At 46.9% G+C, this 17,013-nt stretch overlaps 1 protein-coding gene across 3 annotated transcripts; it reads right to left on the reverse strand.

The window, feature by feature from the left end:
- Positions 1-1,740: 1,740 nt before the first annotated feature.
- On the reverse strand, positions 1,741-16,499 carry srd5a1 (steroid-5-alpha-reductase, alpha polypeptide 1 (3-oxo-5 alpha-steroid delta 4-dehydrogenase alpha 1)). 3 transcript variants are annotated; one of them, XM_086192537.1, is made up of 5 exons: positions 16,099-16,499; positions 15,716-15,882; positions 11,709-11,810; positions 7,014-7,164; positions 1,741-6,904 (listed from the first exon to the last, which is right to left on the reverse strand). In XM_086192537.1, exons 1-5 carry the CDS (start codon positions 16,407-16,409, stop codon positions 6,838-6,840), a joined length of 798 nt encoding a protein of 265 aa, XP_086048663.1. In that variant the 5' UTR covers positions 16,410-16,499; the 3' UTR covers positions 1,741-6,837. The 3 variants fall into 3 exon arrangements, 2 of the variants coding, with proteins under 2 accessions (XP_086048663.1, XP_086048664.1); XR_015111113.1 differs by lacking the exons at positions 1,741-6,904; positions 7,014-7,164 and adding exons at positions 9,406-9,567; positions 9,639-9,800; XM_086192538.1 differs by lacking the exons at positions 1,741-6,904; positions 7,014-7,164 and adding an exon at positions 9,405-9,800.
- Between the last annotated feature and the right edge of the window lie 514 nt (positions 16,500-17,013).

Consider the following 17,013-nt stretch of genomic DNA (forward strand, 5'->3'; position numbering starts at 1 on the left):
AGTGTACTGCTACTGCGTTAGTGTACTGCTGCTGCGTTAGTGTACTGCTACTGCATTTGTGTACTGCTGCTGCGTTTGTGTACTGCTACTGCGTTAGTGTACTGCTACTGCGTTAGTGTACTGCTGCTGTAATTGAATGACAGCAGGATCGTAATGATTTCTTTCCTCTTCTTGAGTTTGTCTGTGAGATACGAGCATATCCCCGTATTGTTGCGGCCTGCTATGTGTACATTTCATTTGCCCGTATTAAATTTAGGACGAATATTTGAATTGAAGTTTAGTTCGAATGTGTGTGACTGTCGTCTGAGCAGGGATCACTTCATCTACTTTAGTTGGGCGGGGGGGGCTACTGTAAACATTAGACGACTGGAAGAAAGAAAAGCACGAGAGGGAGACCACACTGCAGCTGGAGCACATCTGGCTGCTGTAATCCCAACCTGTGGCCCTTCAAATGCTGCTCACACACTCAGCTTTTTATTATTTCAGATGTGAGAAGTCCCTCACAGTAAATGTTCACGGAGGCGATTCACAGCAGGTGGTGCGGCTCGTTCCTGCAGCGGGCTTCAGTGTGCAGCCTGGCACCAGTCAACGCCATCTCCCAGCCCATTAAGCTCCGTGATGGAGCGGAGGCAGCCTGGATGAGGTATAACCAGCACCTTCTGGGAAGCATATACATATAAAAGCGAGAGTGAGGGAGAAAGCTGCTTGCATAATGCCCGCCCCCAACCTCTGCTGCTCACGTGCAGCATGTGACAGAGTCAAGGAAAACCCCCCAGAGCAAAGTATGTGTCAGCTAGGATATGTAGCTCTGCCTATAACACACTCAGGCATGCACACAGCTGCTTACTCCCACTGTTCAGATCTAAGCCTGGTTTCTAGTGCACTTTATCTCACACTGTAAGACACACAAGCACGGAGCGACACACCAGACTGAATATTCCTCTCACTCACGCAGACAGACCCTGCCAGCCTGCGTGATTTCAAGGCCGGCTTGCTTCATTCATTGTCAGCGTTTGGAGCGTTTACGGGATTAGCACATTGGTGGGCCATATCTGACAGATGCCCAACACAAACACACGCACACACACACACACACACACACACACACACACGCACACACACACACACACACACACACACAGGCCAGGTTGGGGAAGTCAAAGGCGTAACAGAAACAGCAGATAATATTAACCATCTGGGCAGTTGTTTGTGGCTTGAATGGTAATGAGGCCGCATCATGTTCCAGACTTTAAAACCACATTAGTGGAGCGCTGCATTTATACTGGTAGAAGAATGATGGAACCTCCATAGTGCGTCTTCTCATAGCCAGAATATTAAGAGGAGCTGCGCTCCATTTAGGTGGTCCAGTACACGCATGGTGTTGACAAATTCTGAGAATATTCAGAGGCATAAACCTTCCGTAGGAGTTCACCAGTGTGCAGCAGCCCAGCAGGCAGGGCTCAGTTTGTGCTGTGCTTTCGGATCATTTGGATTTGTACCTTACAGAAAATAAAGTCACTCCCAGCTAATGACAGCTAACTGTAGACACACACTGAGCTGAGATAGATAAATGATACAAACATCATCGATGGTCGCCATTGTTCCCGTGACTCCACTCTTTTCTATTCTCTGAGGGCGGAGCTTATGAGCCACCCCAGGTCATGTGTGCCCATGTCTGAGTCACTACGTAGCTTTTATTTCCCTGTGAAAAAAAAGCAGTTCCCACCTGTATTGACCCCTGTATTGGTGCATTTGTTATGGTTCTGAATGGCCTCCCCAGAGTGAACAGGAACAAAGTATACTTTTGGTTTATACTGTATTTATCTTGTCATATGCAAACATAAACATGGTGCATTCTCAAAGCAGACATGCATGGAAATACTTGTAATCTGCATGAAAAGATTGACTCCATTTATTAGGGAGTAAAATGAAATGGACTCTTCCATTTAACAACACACTTTCAAGAAAATTGCAATCATAAATAAATTCAGGTCTCGGAGCCTCCGGCTTAAATGTCCTCCTTATCGACTTCCTCAACATTCGAATCGTCATCACCATTTTAGGTGATGTTAATTAATCCCGTAAATGCCAATCAATTTCCTAATAGAGTTTAGAATTAATTTACATTAGAAAAAGGGGGGGGGGTGGGATCCTCGAATTCCGAAGTTTAACTTTCCGTGGAAAATGTCTAATACCTACCAAGAAACTTCTCTTACAGACACGAGTAACATAAAACCAAAGCTTAACATTTGTGAGTTGCATATATTAGCCTTGGAAAGGTAAACACACACTTTTTGGCCGATTCACGGCTTGAGAGAGAATAAATCAGCCGTTCTTCCTCCGCAGGTGAGGCGGCTGCAGGTGTTCCGTCTCTGCCAGGCGGAGGTGACGCGGCAGGTGCTGTTCGTCGAGCAGCGCTGAACAGGCCTGAATATTACAGAAGAGAAACATGAACGCACGCAGGCTGGCCCATTGAGATACCGCAAAATCATTTTATTGCAAGACATTTTTTAAACTCACAACGGCGTGACCTTGGCGGTGACAGTTGTTGAATGATGTCCTCCGGAGGGACATGGAGGGAGATTTATGGGAGGACAGCGCAGCTGGCACATCATACAGGTGGCGCTTAGACACACACACTTCATTTCTACTTGTCCATGAATTTATGTCGAGAAAGATCTTATAACTGATGAGATAACTCAACTGGACATCAACGATATGACTTCCCGTGAGGTAAATATGTGACATATGTGACTATAAAAGCAAAGCAGATGATAGGAGCGCCTCAGCCTTGTCCGTTCACTCTGATTTATGTGGGTCTTCACATCCTTCGAAAATCACTTCCTGCCAAGTTCCTCCGTGCTGTCTCTTCATAGTGTGAGTGTTGTGTTGAGGCCGCTCTTCCAGTGACGGACGTGCAGGAGTTCTCCAGTTCTCCCTGCAGCCCAGCAGCTGGCGACAGGCCTGCTAGGGTTGCAGGCCACAGATACACTTACACGTGACCTCATTCAGGAGCGGAAGACCATGAGCTCCCATGTTGAGCCACTTGAGAATATCAAACTGAAGGTCCCAAGCTCATTCACTACCAGTTGAAAGCTTGGACACACCTCCTCCTTCAAAGTATTTGTTTTATTTTTACTACTTTCTACAGATCCATACTGAAGACATCAAATTTATAAAGCAGGATATATGGAATCATGTAGCAAAGAAAACATTGTTGAATAACAGCAAATATTTTTATATTTCAGATTCCTCAGAGCAGCCTCCCTTTGCTTTGCTGCAGCGCTGCAAACCCTGGTCCTTCTCTCAGGGAGCTTCATGATGTCATCACCTGAAGTGGTTTTCACCTCTCAGGTTTGTTCACCTTGTCAGGGTTCATTGGTGGAGTTTCCTGCCTTCTTACTGGTTGGGAGCATCAGTTGAGCTGAGCAGAAGTCAGGTTGCTACACACTGACAGCTCTGTTTGGCCACTGCTAGAATTCATGTTATGTACAGCAGAAGAGGTTTGTTTGGACCAGAAACACGAGGAGTGGACACCAGACCAGAGGACATCTGGGCTTTGGTCTGGTTAGTCCACATTTGAGACCTTTGGTTCCACCCGCCGTGTCTTTGTGGGACACAGAAAAGGTGAAGGGACGGTCTCTACATGCATGGTTCCCACCGTGAAGCATGGAGGAGGTGTGATGGGGGGGGGGGGGCGTGCTGGTGACACTGGTGGAGATGTATTCAAAACTGAAGGCCCACTGAACCAACATGGCTACCACAGCGTCCTGCTGCATTGATGTTTCAGCAGGACGACGACCCAAACTCACCTCCAGGCTGTGTGAGGGCTACTTGACCAAGAAGGAGAGTGGTGGAGGGCGGCCCAGATGACCTGGCCTCCAGTCACCTGACCTGAACCCAGTCCAGATGTGTGGGATGAGATGGAGCGCAGAGTGAAGGCCAAAGGACCAACAAGTGCTCAGCACCTCTGGAACTCCTTCAAGACTGCTGGAGAACCGTTTCAGGGGACGACCTCATGAAGCTCACGGAGAGAACGCCAGGAGTGAGCAGAGCAGGAGTGAGAGGGAGGCTGTTGAGAAGAATCTAGAACATAGAACCTGTTGGAGTTCTTTCATGATTTGTTGACTACAGAATTCCAGATGTGTTCATTCATAGTTTTGATGCCTTCAGTGAGAATCTGCAATGTAAACAGTCATGAAAATATAGAACAACCTTCAAATGAGAAGTGTGTCCATTTCAAATGGACATTAACAAAAACCACACCTGAGCAGTAAAAACACACCAGGTTTCATCACCGCACGTCAGCAGAGCTCATGAGAAGAGCTGCTTCCTGCTCACACCAGCGCTGCCCATGTTCAAGTGTTGCAGTACTTTTACTTCATTGTTGATGAGGTTCATCAGAACTTTGTGAACAAAATAACAGCAACTAAAAACTCATGTATCATCACCTTCTTCAAATAATTGCCCAAATCGTTTTCTGACTATCTTTTTTTTCCCTCCTGCCTGAATCAACTCCTTTTATTTTGTCTCCAGTTTTTTGTATTTTCTGAAGAACTTGAAAAAAATGACTTAAGACTGTTATTTTAAGAAGGCGACGATATGAATTCTGGGCAGCAAGCCAGGCTCTGATTGGCCGATGGTGAAAGCTGGTCATTTAAAGGCTAGTGCCTCACATCGTGCCTCGTTCAGTTTGACTGAGCCCAACTCTGGTCCCCCGCTGCGGTTTGTGTGGGCAGGTATGAACACAGTAATCATACTCAGGCGGAGTCTTTGTTGAGGGGGCGGTCCGTCCTCTTCCAAACCAACCCTGGTGTGGTCCGTCTGCGGTTAGGATGGGATCTGACCTCAGACCCCACGACCAGTGAATTACACACGTTTAGGGGTTTGAAGGCGACTGGGATCAGAGGTCTGTTCTTGAAAACTCAGAATCTGCTGTCTGACACACAGGAAACTGGAGCTTCCATTTCAGAGAGGGAGGCAAGTCAAACCCTACAAAGAGGGGCAGCTTCCGCTTGTCTGCGAAAAGCCCCAAGCCAGTTACTATGGTAACTGAGTCTGTGACGCTAACCTGGTAGTGTTTCTATCTATGAACCTCAAGTTCAGCTGTCTCCTCTCCCTCTTTGAGAGCCAGAAACGCTGTTTGGTTCCCTCATTCATTCTCTAGTTGTGTTAGTCACACTTCATAAAACATAGTTTTTGTGAAATGTGGAAGCTCTTTTGGTGAGGATGTGTGAGACTGGGATGCTGGATATCTCCCCGGGGAGCCGAGCCCACAGGGATTCGACACAGTACCCAGGAGACGAGTTCTACACGCCGACTCGATGTACCATCATGACTTCTCATCTGAGCGCTTACATTTATCATCCTATTCTTTTATATATCTGCATAATCTTATCCGTCCTCCCGTCAGCATCAAAGCTACTGCACGCAGAGATACACTGAATGATAGTTACTTTGTTAAAACATTAAATATGATCAAACTACACTTTGTTTTTCACCATGTCAGACTATGCTGTCTACTGTAAGTCTTGTCCTTTGTTGGCTGGCAGACTGGCAACACTACACGTGTGAGCCCGACCCATCATTGCATGTTGTCGTCATGACGCCAGCTGCAGTCATCGCAACCGTGTGTGGGTATGTAGGTGGTCAGGGAGGAGGGTCAAGGAGCATCAATCACGGCTACAACAGCAGAAGCGCTGTGTGTGGTGCAAGCAGACTTGTAGGAAGAAAAAAAATGATCGTAGACCCCTCCCTGTGTGTCCCTCCAAGGACAGCAGGGGGTCTGCCCTCCACAAACAACCTGAGGTAAGAGAGTGATGGCATTCCATGCAGATTAGCCAATGAGGTTATATACATTTTGTTAGCAACTTAGCTCAATGCACTTTTGTTCAGTTTCACTGCTCCCTTGTTGAGCAACAGGGAGCATAGTGTCCTCCTATTGGTCAAATGTCTGTCGTCGAGTGTCAGACGAGATGAAAAATGACTTGTTGAATCGGGGTGGTGGTGCGTCTCGGATGCATTGTGGATTCAAGAGTATTTGTCGTTCCGAACCTTCATAACCAGGCCCGGTGCAGCATGACGGTCGGCGCCGACACAATCGAGCCAAAATCGGTCTTGACTCATTGAGTCTGATCTGGCCTTGGGCCTCAACTAGTTGACCTATCTTCTCATTTCGCAGTTTTAACTGCCTCTTTCATTTTTTGCCCTTGAATCTGCACCTAAATAAAACTAAACCTTGGTTTAACACCATTCCCGGAGTTTGCATATGTAATTTGTGCGCGTGAATAAATAGAACATAAATGGACCACATGCAGACGTCCGCCTATTCTGTCTGTGTCACTGCGGCTGTATTAAGGATTTCCTTCCTTATGTTCACAGTTGCATTTCAAAACATTTCATGCTGACTTGACTCCAGCATTGAACCAGAACTCACTGAAGTAAGTTTTTTTGAAACATGACATTTGTTAGAGAATCCCTGTGGGATCCCACCATGATGCAACAAGTGGTTTACACCTCCAGTTCACAGCGTCTCGCAACTCACAGCTCTGGGATCTGTAGGTGAGAGGAGAAGTTTCCTTCTGATGTTTTCTCCCCCCCCCCCCCCCAAACAAGGAGGAAACAGATTTCTGCTTTCATTCTCTTTTGATTCATAACTACGCTGAAGGCTGAAATCCTCTGTGGTTCTTGGGAAGACGTGGTGGGCACCCAGGTTTCCCCTACGACCCTGTTCGGATCAAAAGTCTCTTCTGAAATCAGAACTATCCTAAAAATATGTTCTCCGGTTGTCCTTGAGGAATCTCGATTCAGTCGCCCCCCCCCAAAAAAAACAACTCTCTAAAACAAAAGAGGAATCAGTGCCTTCCTACTTCTTGGGTAGTCTTCAAACTTAACAAGGTACCATCTAGAAGGAGAGAAGAAAGAGACATTGTACTTCTCTTAATACAAGTATTTGCTAGTGCAGTAGAGGCCATGAAAAGCATCCAGCGTGTGGTAGTTATTCATATTCTTACTTATGGTGGGCCACAGCCCTGCTGCCGAGGACCACTGTGGTGAAGATGGCGAACGCAGTACTGTGAACCGAGTGACCGGCCAGTGCAAAGCCCACCCACTCCATTATCTCGCCGAAGAAGTTGGCTCCAGACACATATTCAAACATTCCACCTGTTTGTGCGAGACACAGACATGAAGACGGCACGCTGGAGCAAAAGCAACCCAAATACGTCACTCCAGAGTGAGACTGAACTGATGCCGCTGTGCTGGACGTCCTCTTTTCAGTTCGGTGAATCCCGCGCCTCTCGTGAGCTTGTTTTACTTGCTGCCGTTTACCGGTGTCTCATTAGTTAACTAGCCCGTCTGCCCTGCTCCCAACCAATCAGCTCCTTTCCCTGCATCCATCTCCTGCTCAGCTGTACAAAACCTCAAGAGGGGGAAACTCTGGTGCTTTTCACACCAGTTCTGGCGATCATTTTGGACTGAATCAGAATGATAATGTGGAGCGAGAGAGCCATCGAGACAGAGACAGGGTCAAATGCTTTAGAGACTTCACTAAGTAGTCCATACCCTGGGATGTGTGCGTCACAACTAAATGCAGAGTTGAGGGAATGTGTGTGGAGTGACCTTGTGGACACTGACCTGTATGTCAGAGTAGTAGTAGTAGTACTAGAAGTAGTAATAATAGCAGTAGTAGACTTTGGCCATAGTGCAGATAAACGATACAACATTTACAGTCATGTACCCTGAATGATGGCAGGAAGCTCTGGAGCTTTGAGGCCGTTACAAAAGTCTTGACTTTTTTATCCTTTTTGTAATGAAAGAGTTAACATGTTGCATCCAAAATAATGAAAGCAAAATAACTGAGTAAAGTAGTAAAAGTACTGCGTGATGACATCAGGACCAGTACTTGAGGATGTGACGTGTACCAGGAGGAGTCAGTGAATGAGACCTGAAGGTAAAGTGAGTCTGGATCAGTGAGGGTCCTCCTTCTATGTTCCTGTTAGAAACACGCGTGTAGTTGGCCTACATGCTTCTGACACGTCCATGTTACTTGCTTGTGTGACCAAAAGTGTTAGCGTAGCATCGCGGTTGCTACGTGACAACAACATAGCCGTGTAACAGCTGTGGAAACACGTCGCCGTCACACTGATGCAGATCAGTTCCACCTCCCATCACAATGAGGGTCATGATGGCAGAGTGGCGCTGATGTTGAGCTCAGGACAACAAGATGGCGGACAAAGCCTGGCTTTGTATGAAATTACACAATAAACCAATAATGTTGATTATTGGCCACATCACTCTGTGCGTGACAACGGTCTCGGGTCGTGAACACGTGCAGACTCGAGGTCTCTGTGTCCAGGGTTCTCTTCTCCCGCTGCTCTTTGTTCACTGTTCAGGATTTACTCCAACAACCTGCTTCTGTTTCTCAAGTAACAAGTAAGCAGAGAGGTCAGCTGACTCGGGGCTGAGACACGGCTGAAAGAAGACGGACTTTTTTGTCTACATCGGGTTGCGTGTCAGGGTTGCATATTGATAGAAAAGTCCACAGTCTCACTGGCAGTTCATTTAAAGATTAATAAACACAATCCAACCATCATCTGGCCTGCAAATAAACAAAACTCCGGAGTTCCCACTCTCAATTCTGTGCCGCGTGCACTGGAGTGTCGGCTGCGTGATGCTTGTATGAATTATTTTTCTGTTTCCACAGCGGAGCTCTGAGGACAATCGTGGAACTCGGCGGACAACTCACGATGAAGACCTGACTCAGTTTCCTCTGTAACACCAACTTGGACTTGAAGACGCCTCGGACGCCAGAATTAACGACTCTGCTCTGCGTTTCTGTTTTTGGTGTCATTAGGGTTCATTTCCACAGCATCATCTGTGTGTCTGTGCTTAGGATTTATGACACACAAAAGCCTCCAGCTTCACCAGTGTGATATTTCCTGACTGACTTAGTGCTGCAGAGCAAATTTTTCTTCCAGGCATTTCAGTGAAAACCTTGTTGAGTTCATGGTTGAGTTCATGACTGGACTGCGAGACAAGGGGAGCAAACGTTCAACTGCACTGACTCATCTCTGGGTTCAGGACTCGCTTCCACCATCCGCCACTGAAACAGCAGGAGACCCGGTGGTGTCGTCCTGATCAATACAGTTGATAGGAAAATCCTGCCTCTCTGACGCTGAAGGTCGGCTGCATTTGTGCCAAATGACATTTGTCACCTTGATTTTTCATCTTTTTGATCCATGGTTTAAAATTCGACATCCCCTCACGGCACTTTCATCACGTGACACCATCAACTGAAAACCTTCCACCTGACATCTCAGGACCTCAGGCTTGATCAATGATGGAAAGCAAAACTATGTATAAATTCTCAATATTTGAAAATTGATACCACAGATGATCCTCAGAATGCATAAACATTTATTTCTCAGCCCTCCCCCACACCAACCACCAAGTCTTTGTCTCCATAACCCTGCGACTGCCCGCCGGGGGCTGGACCCTCGCTGTCTGACTGCAGGCCGTGTGTGTTACCGTGCTGCCAGCATCTGAGCGGACAGGGCAGATTCAAGCCTGAGGAGATTCCACACATGCATGCAACTTCACTTGGAACAACACGCCTCTCAGCTTCATCCCAACCTCACCTTCTGCACTCCGTTTTCCTCACCACTCCTGATTCTTTCAACAAGTTGACCACAGGCTGGAGCTGAAGGTGCTGTTGTTGTGGCTGTGACTCACCAGCTGAGCCTACAGATTCTTCGCGACACCAGCAGCTAATGCATGTTTGACTTGGCCGGTTATTTGACCTAAAAATGCAGAGAGATATTCAGCTCTCACTCCATTTGCTAGGGATTTTTAGAGATGGATCAGAAAGGAGCCTCTCCACCCCCATCCATGCATCTCAGCCAATATGCATCAATTTTTTTAAGGTCACTCACTGCACTGTTTTTAGTCCTGCTGTAGCTATGAGAGTGGCTGCTGGGCTAACAAGTACGTTTACATACATGTGCTGATATGTTCTTCTGTACTGATATGCTAGCATGACTCTCATTAGCATGCTCTCCATACATGAAGTACATGTACCAATGCAGAGTTGCTGTGCTGTCCAACATGATTCTAATCAACACTGTGTGGTTCAGAAACGCTCAGCTAACATGCAACTACACACAAAACACTGCAAGTATTGTGAGTCACTTCACTGTGAGCTCAGTTAGACCAGGAAGAACCTTTTTATACCCTGGTGGAAGGGCTAAGCGCACAGCGACAGATAACTAGTGACAACCTGTGATTTTGCTCAGTGTGATCCAGCATAATCACGCAACCACACTGGAAAATTAGCATCCAGCGCTACGTTACACAAACAAACTACAGTGCTCTGTGCCACGACGCCGTTACAGCTGTCCTGACTGTCACCCCTCAGCAGCAGCTTTTCCAAAGCAACAAAACATATGAACTATGTTTCTATGAAAATATTTAAACGCTCATTTGAAGGATCAGCTTATAAATGTAAACTACCAATTTTGAACAACTTTCCATATTTTTTTTCACAATAAAAAAAAAGAAACACGAGGAGCGCTGCTGGCATCCCTCAAACCACTAGCGCTCATGGAGGGGAATAACTGTAAAACCAAAATGGCCAAAAAACCCAGGGCAAGGATATCAAGGTAGGCTTGAAAAAGTCAACAGGCCTTCAGCGGCTCGAGTCCTTAACAACACATTTTTTCTGCCATTTTTGGTCACAAAAACATTTTGTATTTTGCTTGTTCAAGTGCTTCATAGGAGATGCTGTCACAAAATAAGTCAAGTCCCGATCAGGATGCAGGGATGTTAGTCACAGGTGAGTCACATGACGCTGTTTAATATTTGAGTGCATGACGACCCTGAACCGTCCTTCGGTATCAGACAGGCTCTGATCAGGGTTTTGATCTTCCCCACCGACGAGCTTCCCGCGCCTGTTTGTGAAGCCGATATTCAACCGTTAGAACTAAACGATTCGTACGAACCCCCAAGGACGAATGAAACATAGTCACCTCTGTGTGCTCGCTCTGCAGACCTGGCAAGGCAGAGACGGCTCTGTCACCTCTGCGTGAGCGGCGGAACACCTTCCGTCAATGACAACATTTCTGCTCAGAGAGGTTGAATGTGACCCAGAAGAACTGTGAGCAGAAACGCACAGGCGTCACACGGCTCTGCACACTCGTCCCATGACTTTTCCCATTTTGATGTCAGATTTCATTTTCGGCTCATCAGCTTCATCAGCTCCCAGCGCCTCTGACTAACCAGAGGAAACTGGACTTTTAGGGAGGGGCGTCCTTCCAGAGGCAGGGTGTTTCCGATGGAGGACGGACTGTGCGGCTGCTGAAGCTTCACTAACAGATAAAGATTTATTCTTAAATGACTGAAGCGGAGTCCGAGAGTAAAAATATAGAGTTGTGAACGAGTATAATCAGCTCCCTTCATGTAGTGAAGTGCTACCACAAAGACAAAAAAACCCTGAAAGTAGAACAATGGAGCCTCTTAGTCTAAAAGTGGAGTGCGGTGGCACAGAAGCATGAAGAAACAGTACAATGGAAAGCACCATTACCTCGAAACCGAGCTCACAGCGGAAGCCGTGCTTGGAAACATCAACTCTACTGCTCTTGACCCCGAGTTTCTTTGAGTGTGTGACAGAATCCAAGAATTACTACTGTGGGGGTGTGTTCTGGGGATCTAACCTGCAGGGATCTTGTAACCGGTCTCTCCAGGCTTCCTCAGGTTCCTCAGGATGTGGTCAGAGTGCACATTCACCAGCCACCCGACCAACCACAGCGCAGAGCCTGGAAACCAACCAAGCAAAAGCTACTTTAGAACAACATTCGAGGGACCAGACGCGCCTCAGCCAGGAAGAGTTTTTCAGAGTCTCTGAGTCAGTAGACCAGAATCAGGTGAGACAAGGACTTGGAGGGCTATCGCCCCCGTCTGCCTCTCACTGGGTCGGTGGCAGGCTTTTACCTGTTGTCTGGTTGTAAGTGGGTGGGGCTCACCAGGTGATGTGCTGTATAATCTCAGTCACATACACATCAGGAGAGCATCCAGGTACATCCTAAAAATGAGAATGCTGTTTTTCTTCAACTTGATTTTTGCACACTTGAGTCATGAATATCGTTGCAGCTGTGAAATTCTTCAACAACAACAATTTTTCTCAGGTCTTTTAAGGCCATTAATGCTTGTGCAGCTTCATCTTTGGTACATCCGTGTTGGGCTGGATTATTTGAGCTCTTTGTTCAGTTCCACCGTGACCTCGATGACTCCAGGGCACTCTGTCCCCTTCTACTTAACTCGGTACCTCAGGAACACCTTGAGGGAATTCCTTCCAATCTGGCATAAAACATCCAGTGGAACTTGAGGATGAAGTGAACAGATCTTGGGGGTCAAAGGTCGCTTTTACAGGCACACTTTCGATTTCTTGTTCGCTGTGCCTTACAGATCGACGCCAAAATGTCATGGTTTCTTCCTTGGCCATGCTGCACTCCTCCAACAGGTTTGGTGATATTCAGGAGTTTCTACCTACCTGCCTGGAACGACAAGCAGAAATGAGCAATTCTGCTATAACCTGGTACAATGCATCTGACCTTGTTACATCCAAGGTTAATATTCTACTGTCCCTGTCATATAAAGACACAAGTGACGGATTCCTCCTCGTAGGGAAGTGGTTGAGAGAGGTGGGGAGGGACGCTGGAGTGGAAACGCTCTCGCTTGAATCTGACACTTCCATTCTTTTCTTAACATCGAGGGAGTGAAGCTAAAGGTGTCATGTGACGCCTGGTTGACGTTCAGCCGATCTGAACCGAAAACAACTTCCCCGACTTCAAGGTCATTAAAAATTGATTCTACTAGTTCTCATCCTCAGCCCCTCGCTGCTCCAGTCAAACTTCACCTGGTGTGACCCGCGATTTTATCTCACTCGCATGTGAAAACACCTCGTATCAAACTGGACACCAAGTTTACGCAATTATTTTCAACACTACAGATTGAACTCATGTGTTCATCCGACACAGTTTTTTCCGTTTCATTCTAATTAATCATATATGTTGATAGCACGTGCAGTGAGAAAGCACTCAGATATCGCCTTTCTTCCAAAGGTGAACTTTGACCTCTAAGACAAACCTGGTATGGTGACCAAATCTCACCAAATGATGGCGGGACGAAGGTATTTTTATGCACCCTGTCTTGCTACCTATCTTGCCAGTGAGTGACCCTGCCCTGATGGACATTAACGGCTTATTAAGTGTTTACAACACACACTTAATAACGCACTTATAACCTTTATTAACCCTCATTGCAAAATGCTGTCTGAATTTTGAATGCAACTTTCCCAGAATTCCAGCCTCGTCAGACACCACCACAACGAACGGAAGCTTGAGCTTCCCAGTGCTCTTGATCTTGCGTGTCAGTCTGACTGCACCGTGCTCAACAATCTGACAACGCCACACACCAACACCATGTGACACCTCTGAGGAAGACTACAGAAGGTACAAACTTTGACCTGACTGGCCTTCATGGAGTAGCATTTGAAGTAGACGTGCTACACGCCACAGGTACAGGAGAAAACCCAGCTGAGAGTTACGATCACCGGCCCGACTCCTGCTTCTTTCCAACTGTTTTTGTTGTTGCTGCGTCTGCTTTTTCTGACTTTGCTTCACATTTGTGGGCGTCGCCGCTGCCTGGAAGATGACAGATCGACCTGCCGCACGGCGGGGATGAGCACCCTATCCTGTGTGTGTGTGTGTGTGTGTGTGTGTGTAGGATGCAGTTTGATTGAAAGCCGTGTGATGACGGCCCCCTCGGCTGCCACCAATATTGATATTAGACGCGCTGGAGACAACATGCACGCCACGTCTTTGATATCCTTCTTCCAGGGTGCAGGGACTCCTGGTCCCTCCGAACAACTCAACAAGAAAGAAAGTAGGTCCCACACACTCGTGGTTCTTCACCACTGACTCGTTGAAGGTGCAGTGGTTTTGGTCAGAGGACTCCTCATTTGTCAGCGCATGAACACAGACATCAGACCTCCTTTCTCCTATTCCTACCCACTGCTGCTTGACCCAGATGAGCAAGGTCATGGGGTCTAGGACAGCTGGTTCCTCAGGGGACAGGAAGACGAGAATCTGACTGAGTGCTACGCAGGTCAGGTACACGTAAAACATAAATAGCACAGGAAAACTGCACAGACGGCGGTGCCAAGTGCAGTCAGACCTTTGGGGAAAGACCAGGGTTGAAGTAACGGTCCAGGGGCTACTGATATCCCTCTCTGTTTGTCAGGTCACCGATTAAGCCTGACTGAACTGTCCACGGCGTGTAGCTCGCTGCAGCCTGGTCTCTCCTGCTGTGAAGAGGACACCACTTCATTCATCCTCCCGTTGAAACAACGAGGCAGCAGATTTCAAATCAAATAAGAAGCCAGCAAATCACCCTGTTAGCAACCGACATACCGAACATTCACCATGTCCTCTTGGTGAATCCTTACAAGCTTCGCACTGGGAAGTGGAGCCGGGAACTCTCCAGAGGAAACTCTGTTCTACTTTTTTTCTTCCACACAAGTGAAAATCATATTTTCTGGTTCTGGTTTAATTTCTGTTTCAAGAGCCAGTTTCCGAGGAGGAACCAAATTTGGATGTACATTTAATTCACAATATAAATGCAAAGCCTAAATAATGTAAATATTTTATACTTTTTTATCCAAGAAGTGCACCAAAGCTCTGGGTGGAGGTCAAATGTGTCTGATGACCTGCGTCCTCACCACTGGCGGTGTTGATGGTTTGTTTGGTGGACCCTTCAGGAAAGGAGCCGATCCGGTGCATCCTGTGCTAAAGGAGTTAACATAGGAAACACTGAAGCTCCTTTCTGAGGAGTTTTACAGGCTCCAGGCAGCTCTTACCATGGCGGCTCTACTGGGCTATCAGTCTCTGGTCCTTCCGTCTTTTCACTGAAACATCTTTGATAAGTCCTGGTAGAAGTGCATGTGTGGGAATCCGTTTTCATCTTTCTTTCAGGCACATATTGATTTTACTGAGTTCAAAAATGCCACAATCTATTTCGCTCAGCTCTACTGCTGCCTTCATGAAAGTCTGATCATTTACACTCTCACGCACTCAGCTGTTTTTTGGGTTTTTTTTCTGCCAGCTCTCCTTCCCGCCGTCAGATTCACAGTTCGACCACGGCCTGATCTGCTGCAGTGGCGGCGGCCGTCTACTGGAGCCAAGGGTCTTGCACTGAGTCAGAGATTTGTATTCATCGTATTTGTGGAGGACTGCAGTTTGTTCCTCTGAACCTGCTCCACAGCACAGACATGAGGAGGAAGGTGAGAAACACAAACATCTCATCTGCTGTCGTCGCCAGGTGGAGTTAGGTGGTGCTGGCTAACTCCACCGACCTCAGGAAACAGCCACCCAACCCGCTTTCTTCAAATTCACTTGAAAATTAAATTGAGACAAAATTACCGGTACCAACACCGAGCTGAAGTCAGCCGACAGGATTGATCAACAGGCGCACCTCGGCGGTGCCGTGCTCGCCTCTGCCTCTGAGAGGGAGGAGATTTTCGTGTCCTTTTGTTTATTCATGGTCTGGTTATTCATTCCTTCAATCCAGATGTTTTTCATGCAGAAAAAGATGACGCAATAATTCGCACCTTTAAAAGGTTAGGTGCAAAGGGTGCATGCATGCTAACACGCACTACACTTACCTGCAATGAAGCATGGGTGTGTAACCCAATCTGCAGGGTACTCAGCGTAATGGCTCAGGTACCTGACCTGCATGTAGCCGTTGTAGATGCAGAAGACAATGGCCAGGGCGAAGGACACGAAGGGTGTTGCTTTCCCTCCTCGGATTAGAAAAGGATAAATGAGAGACCTGCAGCAGAGGGGAAAAAAACAAGTTCTGAGCTTTTAATTTTTAATCCACACATTTGGAAGGGAGAGAATGGGACGTAGATCTAAGGCGTGAGTTCTTATGCAACAGCAAAGCAAACAGCAGGTGACGACCTTTAACACCAGCATCACGAGTAGCTGGCTTTTAACAGCCCAGTGTCTCTGGCTGCGATGAGGTGCAACTGAATGGACCATCTACCTCTGCACGTAGTGGCAAAAATACATGAGCAGGAGCAGCTGGTTGGGCAGCAGCGCGCTCCTTCCAGGGGACGTCCACACCACCAGGCACACAGGCACCAGGAGGGCAGGCAGCTCCTGCACGAACCAGGCGAACTTGACACCGACTGGAAACCCGTACTTGCTGCTAGCATACCGCCCGTACGGGACGTTCTCGAAAAGCAACGTCACGAATGTACAGGCTGCCATCAACACCATGAAAAACGCCATGCAGTCCAAGACGTAACGCTCGTCTTCCTCCGAGGGGAAAAGCGTGGAGAGGAGACGGTCCATCGCGGCGACCCGGCGGGAGAAAAACCACAAATGATCTGGAAAACACGGGTTTAGCTTCCTAGTAGTAATAAAAATCCACGAGCCGCGAGTTACCGCCGTAGCCAATCACAACCCCGGACAGCTGTGACGTCAGAGTCATCAACCAATCAAACTGCTCGGAAGTTATTGAACATGGGACCGCAGCTCATGAAACCCTTCTTGTGTAACATCGTCAGAAACGATACACAAATTAAATCATAAACGGGGTTAATGTGAATGGAGCGCAGTGGCAATCTAAAGTGACATGTGAACAAACAAACAACTGACAACAAACAAGCCTCTAAATATTTTTTTTTAAATGACGTTTAAACAAGGGAGCAACGCAGTGCCACGCAAACAAGCAGTTTTTAACAAAGGTGTTTTCATCTGTAACTATTATGTTGTGACAATAAAGTCTGCATGGATGTAATTACGATATAAAAGAAGGTTTTTTTTTGAAAACGCATACAAACTGAACACAAAAATGGGTTAATCATATTAAACAAGTAATAACATGGGAAAATAAAGGCATTAAAGTAAAATAAAAAAGAACTGGAAGCTTAATGTCCAATGTTGACCGAGGAGG

The sequence above is a fragment of the Aulostomus chinensis genome, chromosome 22, assembly GCF_037954235.1.
Source record: "Aulostomus chinensis isolate RoL2024-O1b breed Wild chromosome 22, RoL_Achi_v1.0, whole genome shotgun sequence".
NCBI classification, from domain to species: Eukaryota; Metazoa; Chordata; class Actinopteri; order Syngnathiformes; family Aulostomidae; genus Aulostomus; species Aulostomus chinensis.

What these genes read in the sequence shown, in the direction of transcription:
- srd5a1 (XM_086192537.1), bottom strand. Translation starts at nt 16,409, where the DNA reads ATGGACCGTCTCCTCTCCACGCTTTTCCCCTCGGAGGAAGACGAGCGT. An exon ending in ACACCCATGCTTCATTGCAG is followed by an intron (nt 11,811 to 15,715) that starts GTAAGTGTAGTG and finishes GTTGGTTTCCAG; the next exon opens with GCTCTGCGCTGTGGTTGGTC. An exon ending in CGGTTACAAGATCCCTGCAG is followed by an intron (nt 7,165 to 11,708) that starts GTTAGATCCCCA and finishes TCGCACAAACAG; the next exon opens with GTGGAATGTTTGAATATGTG.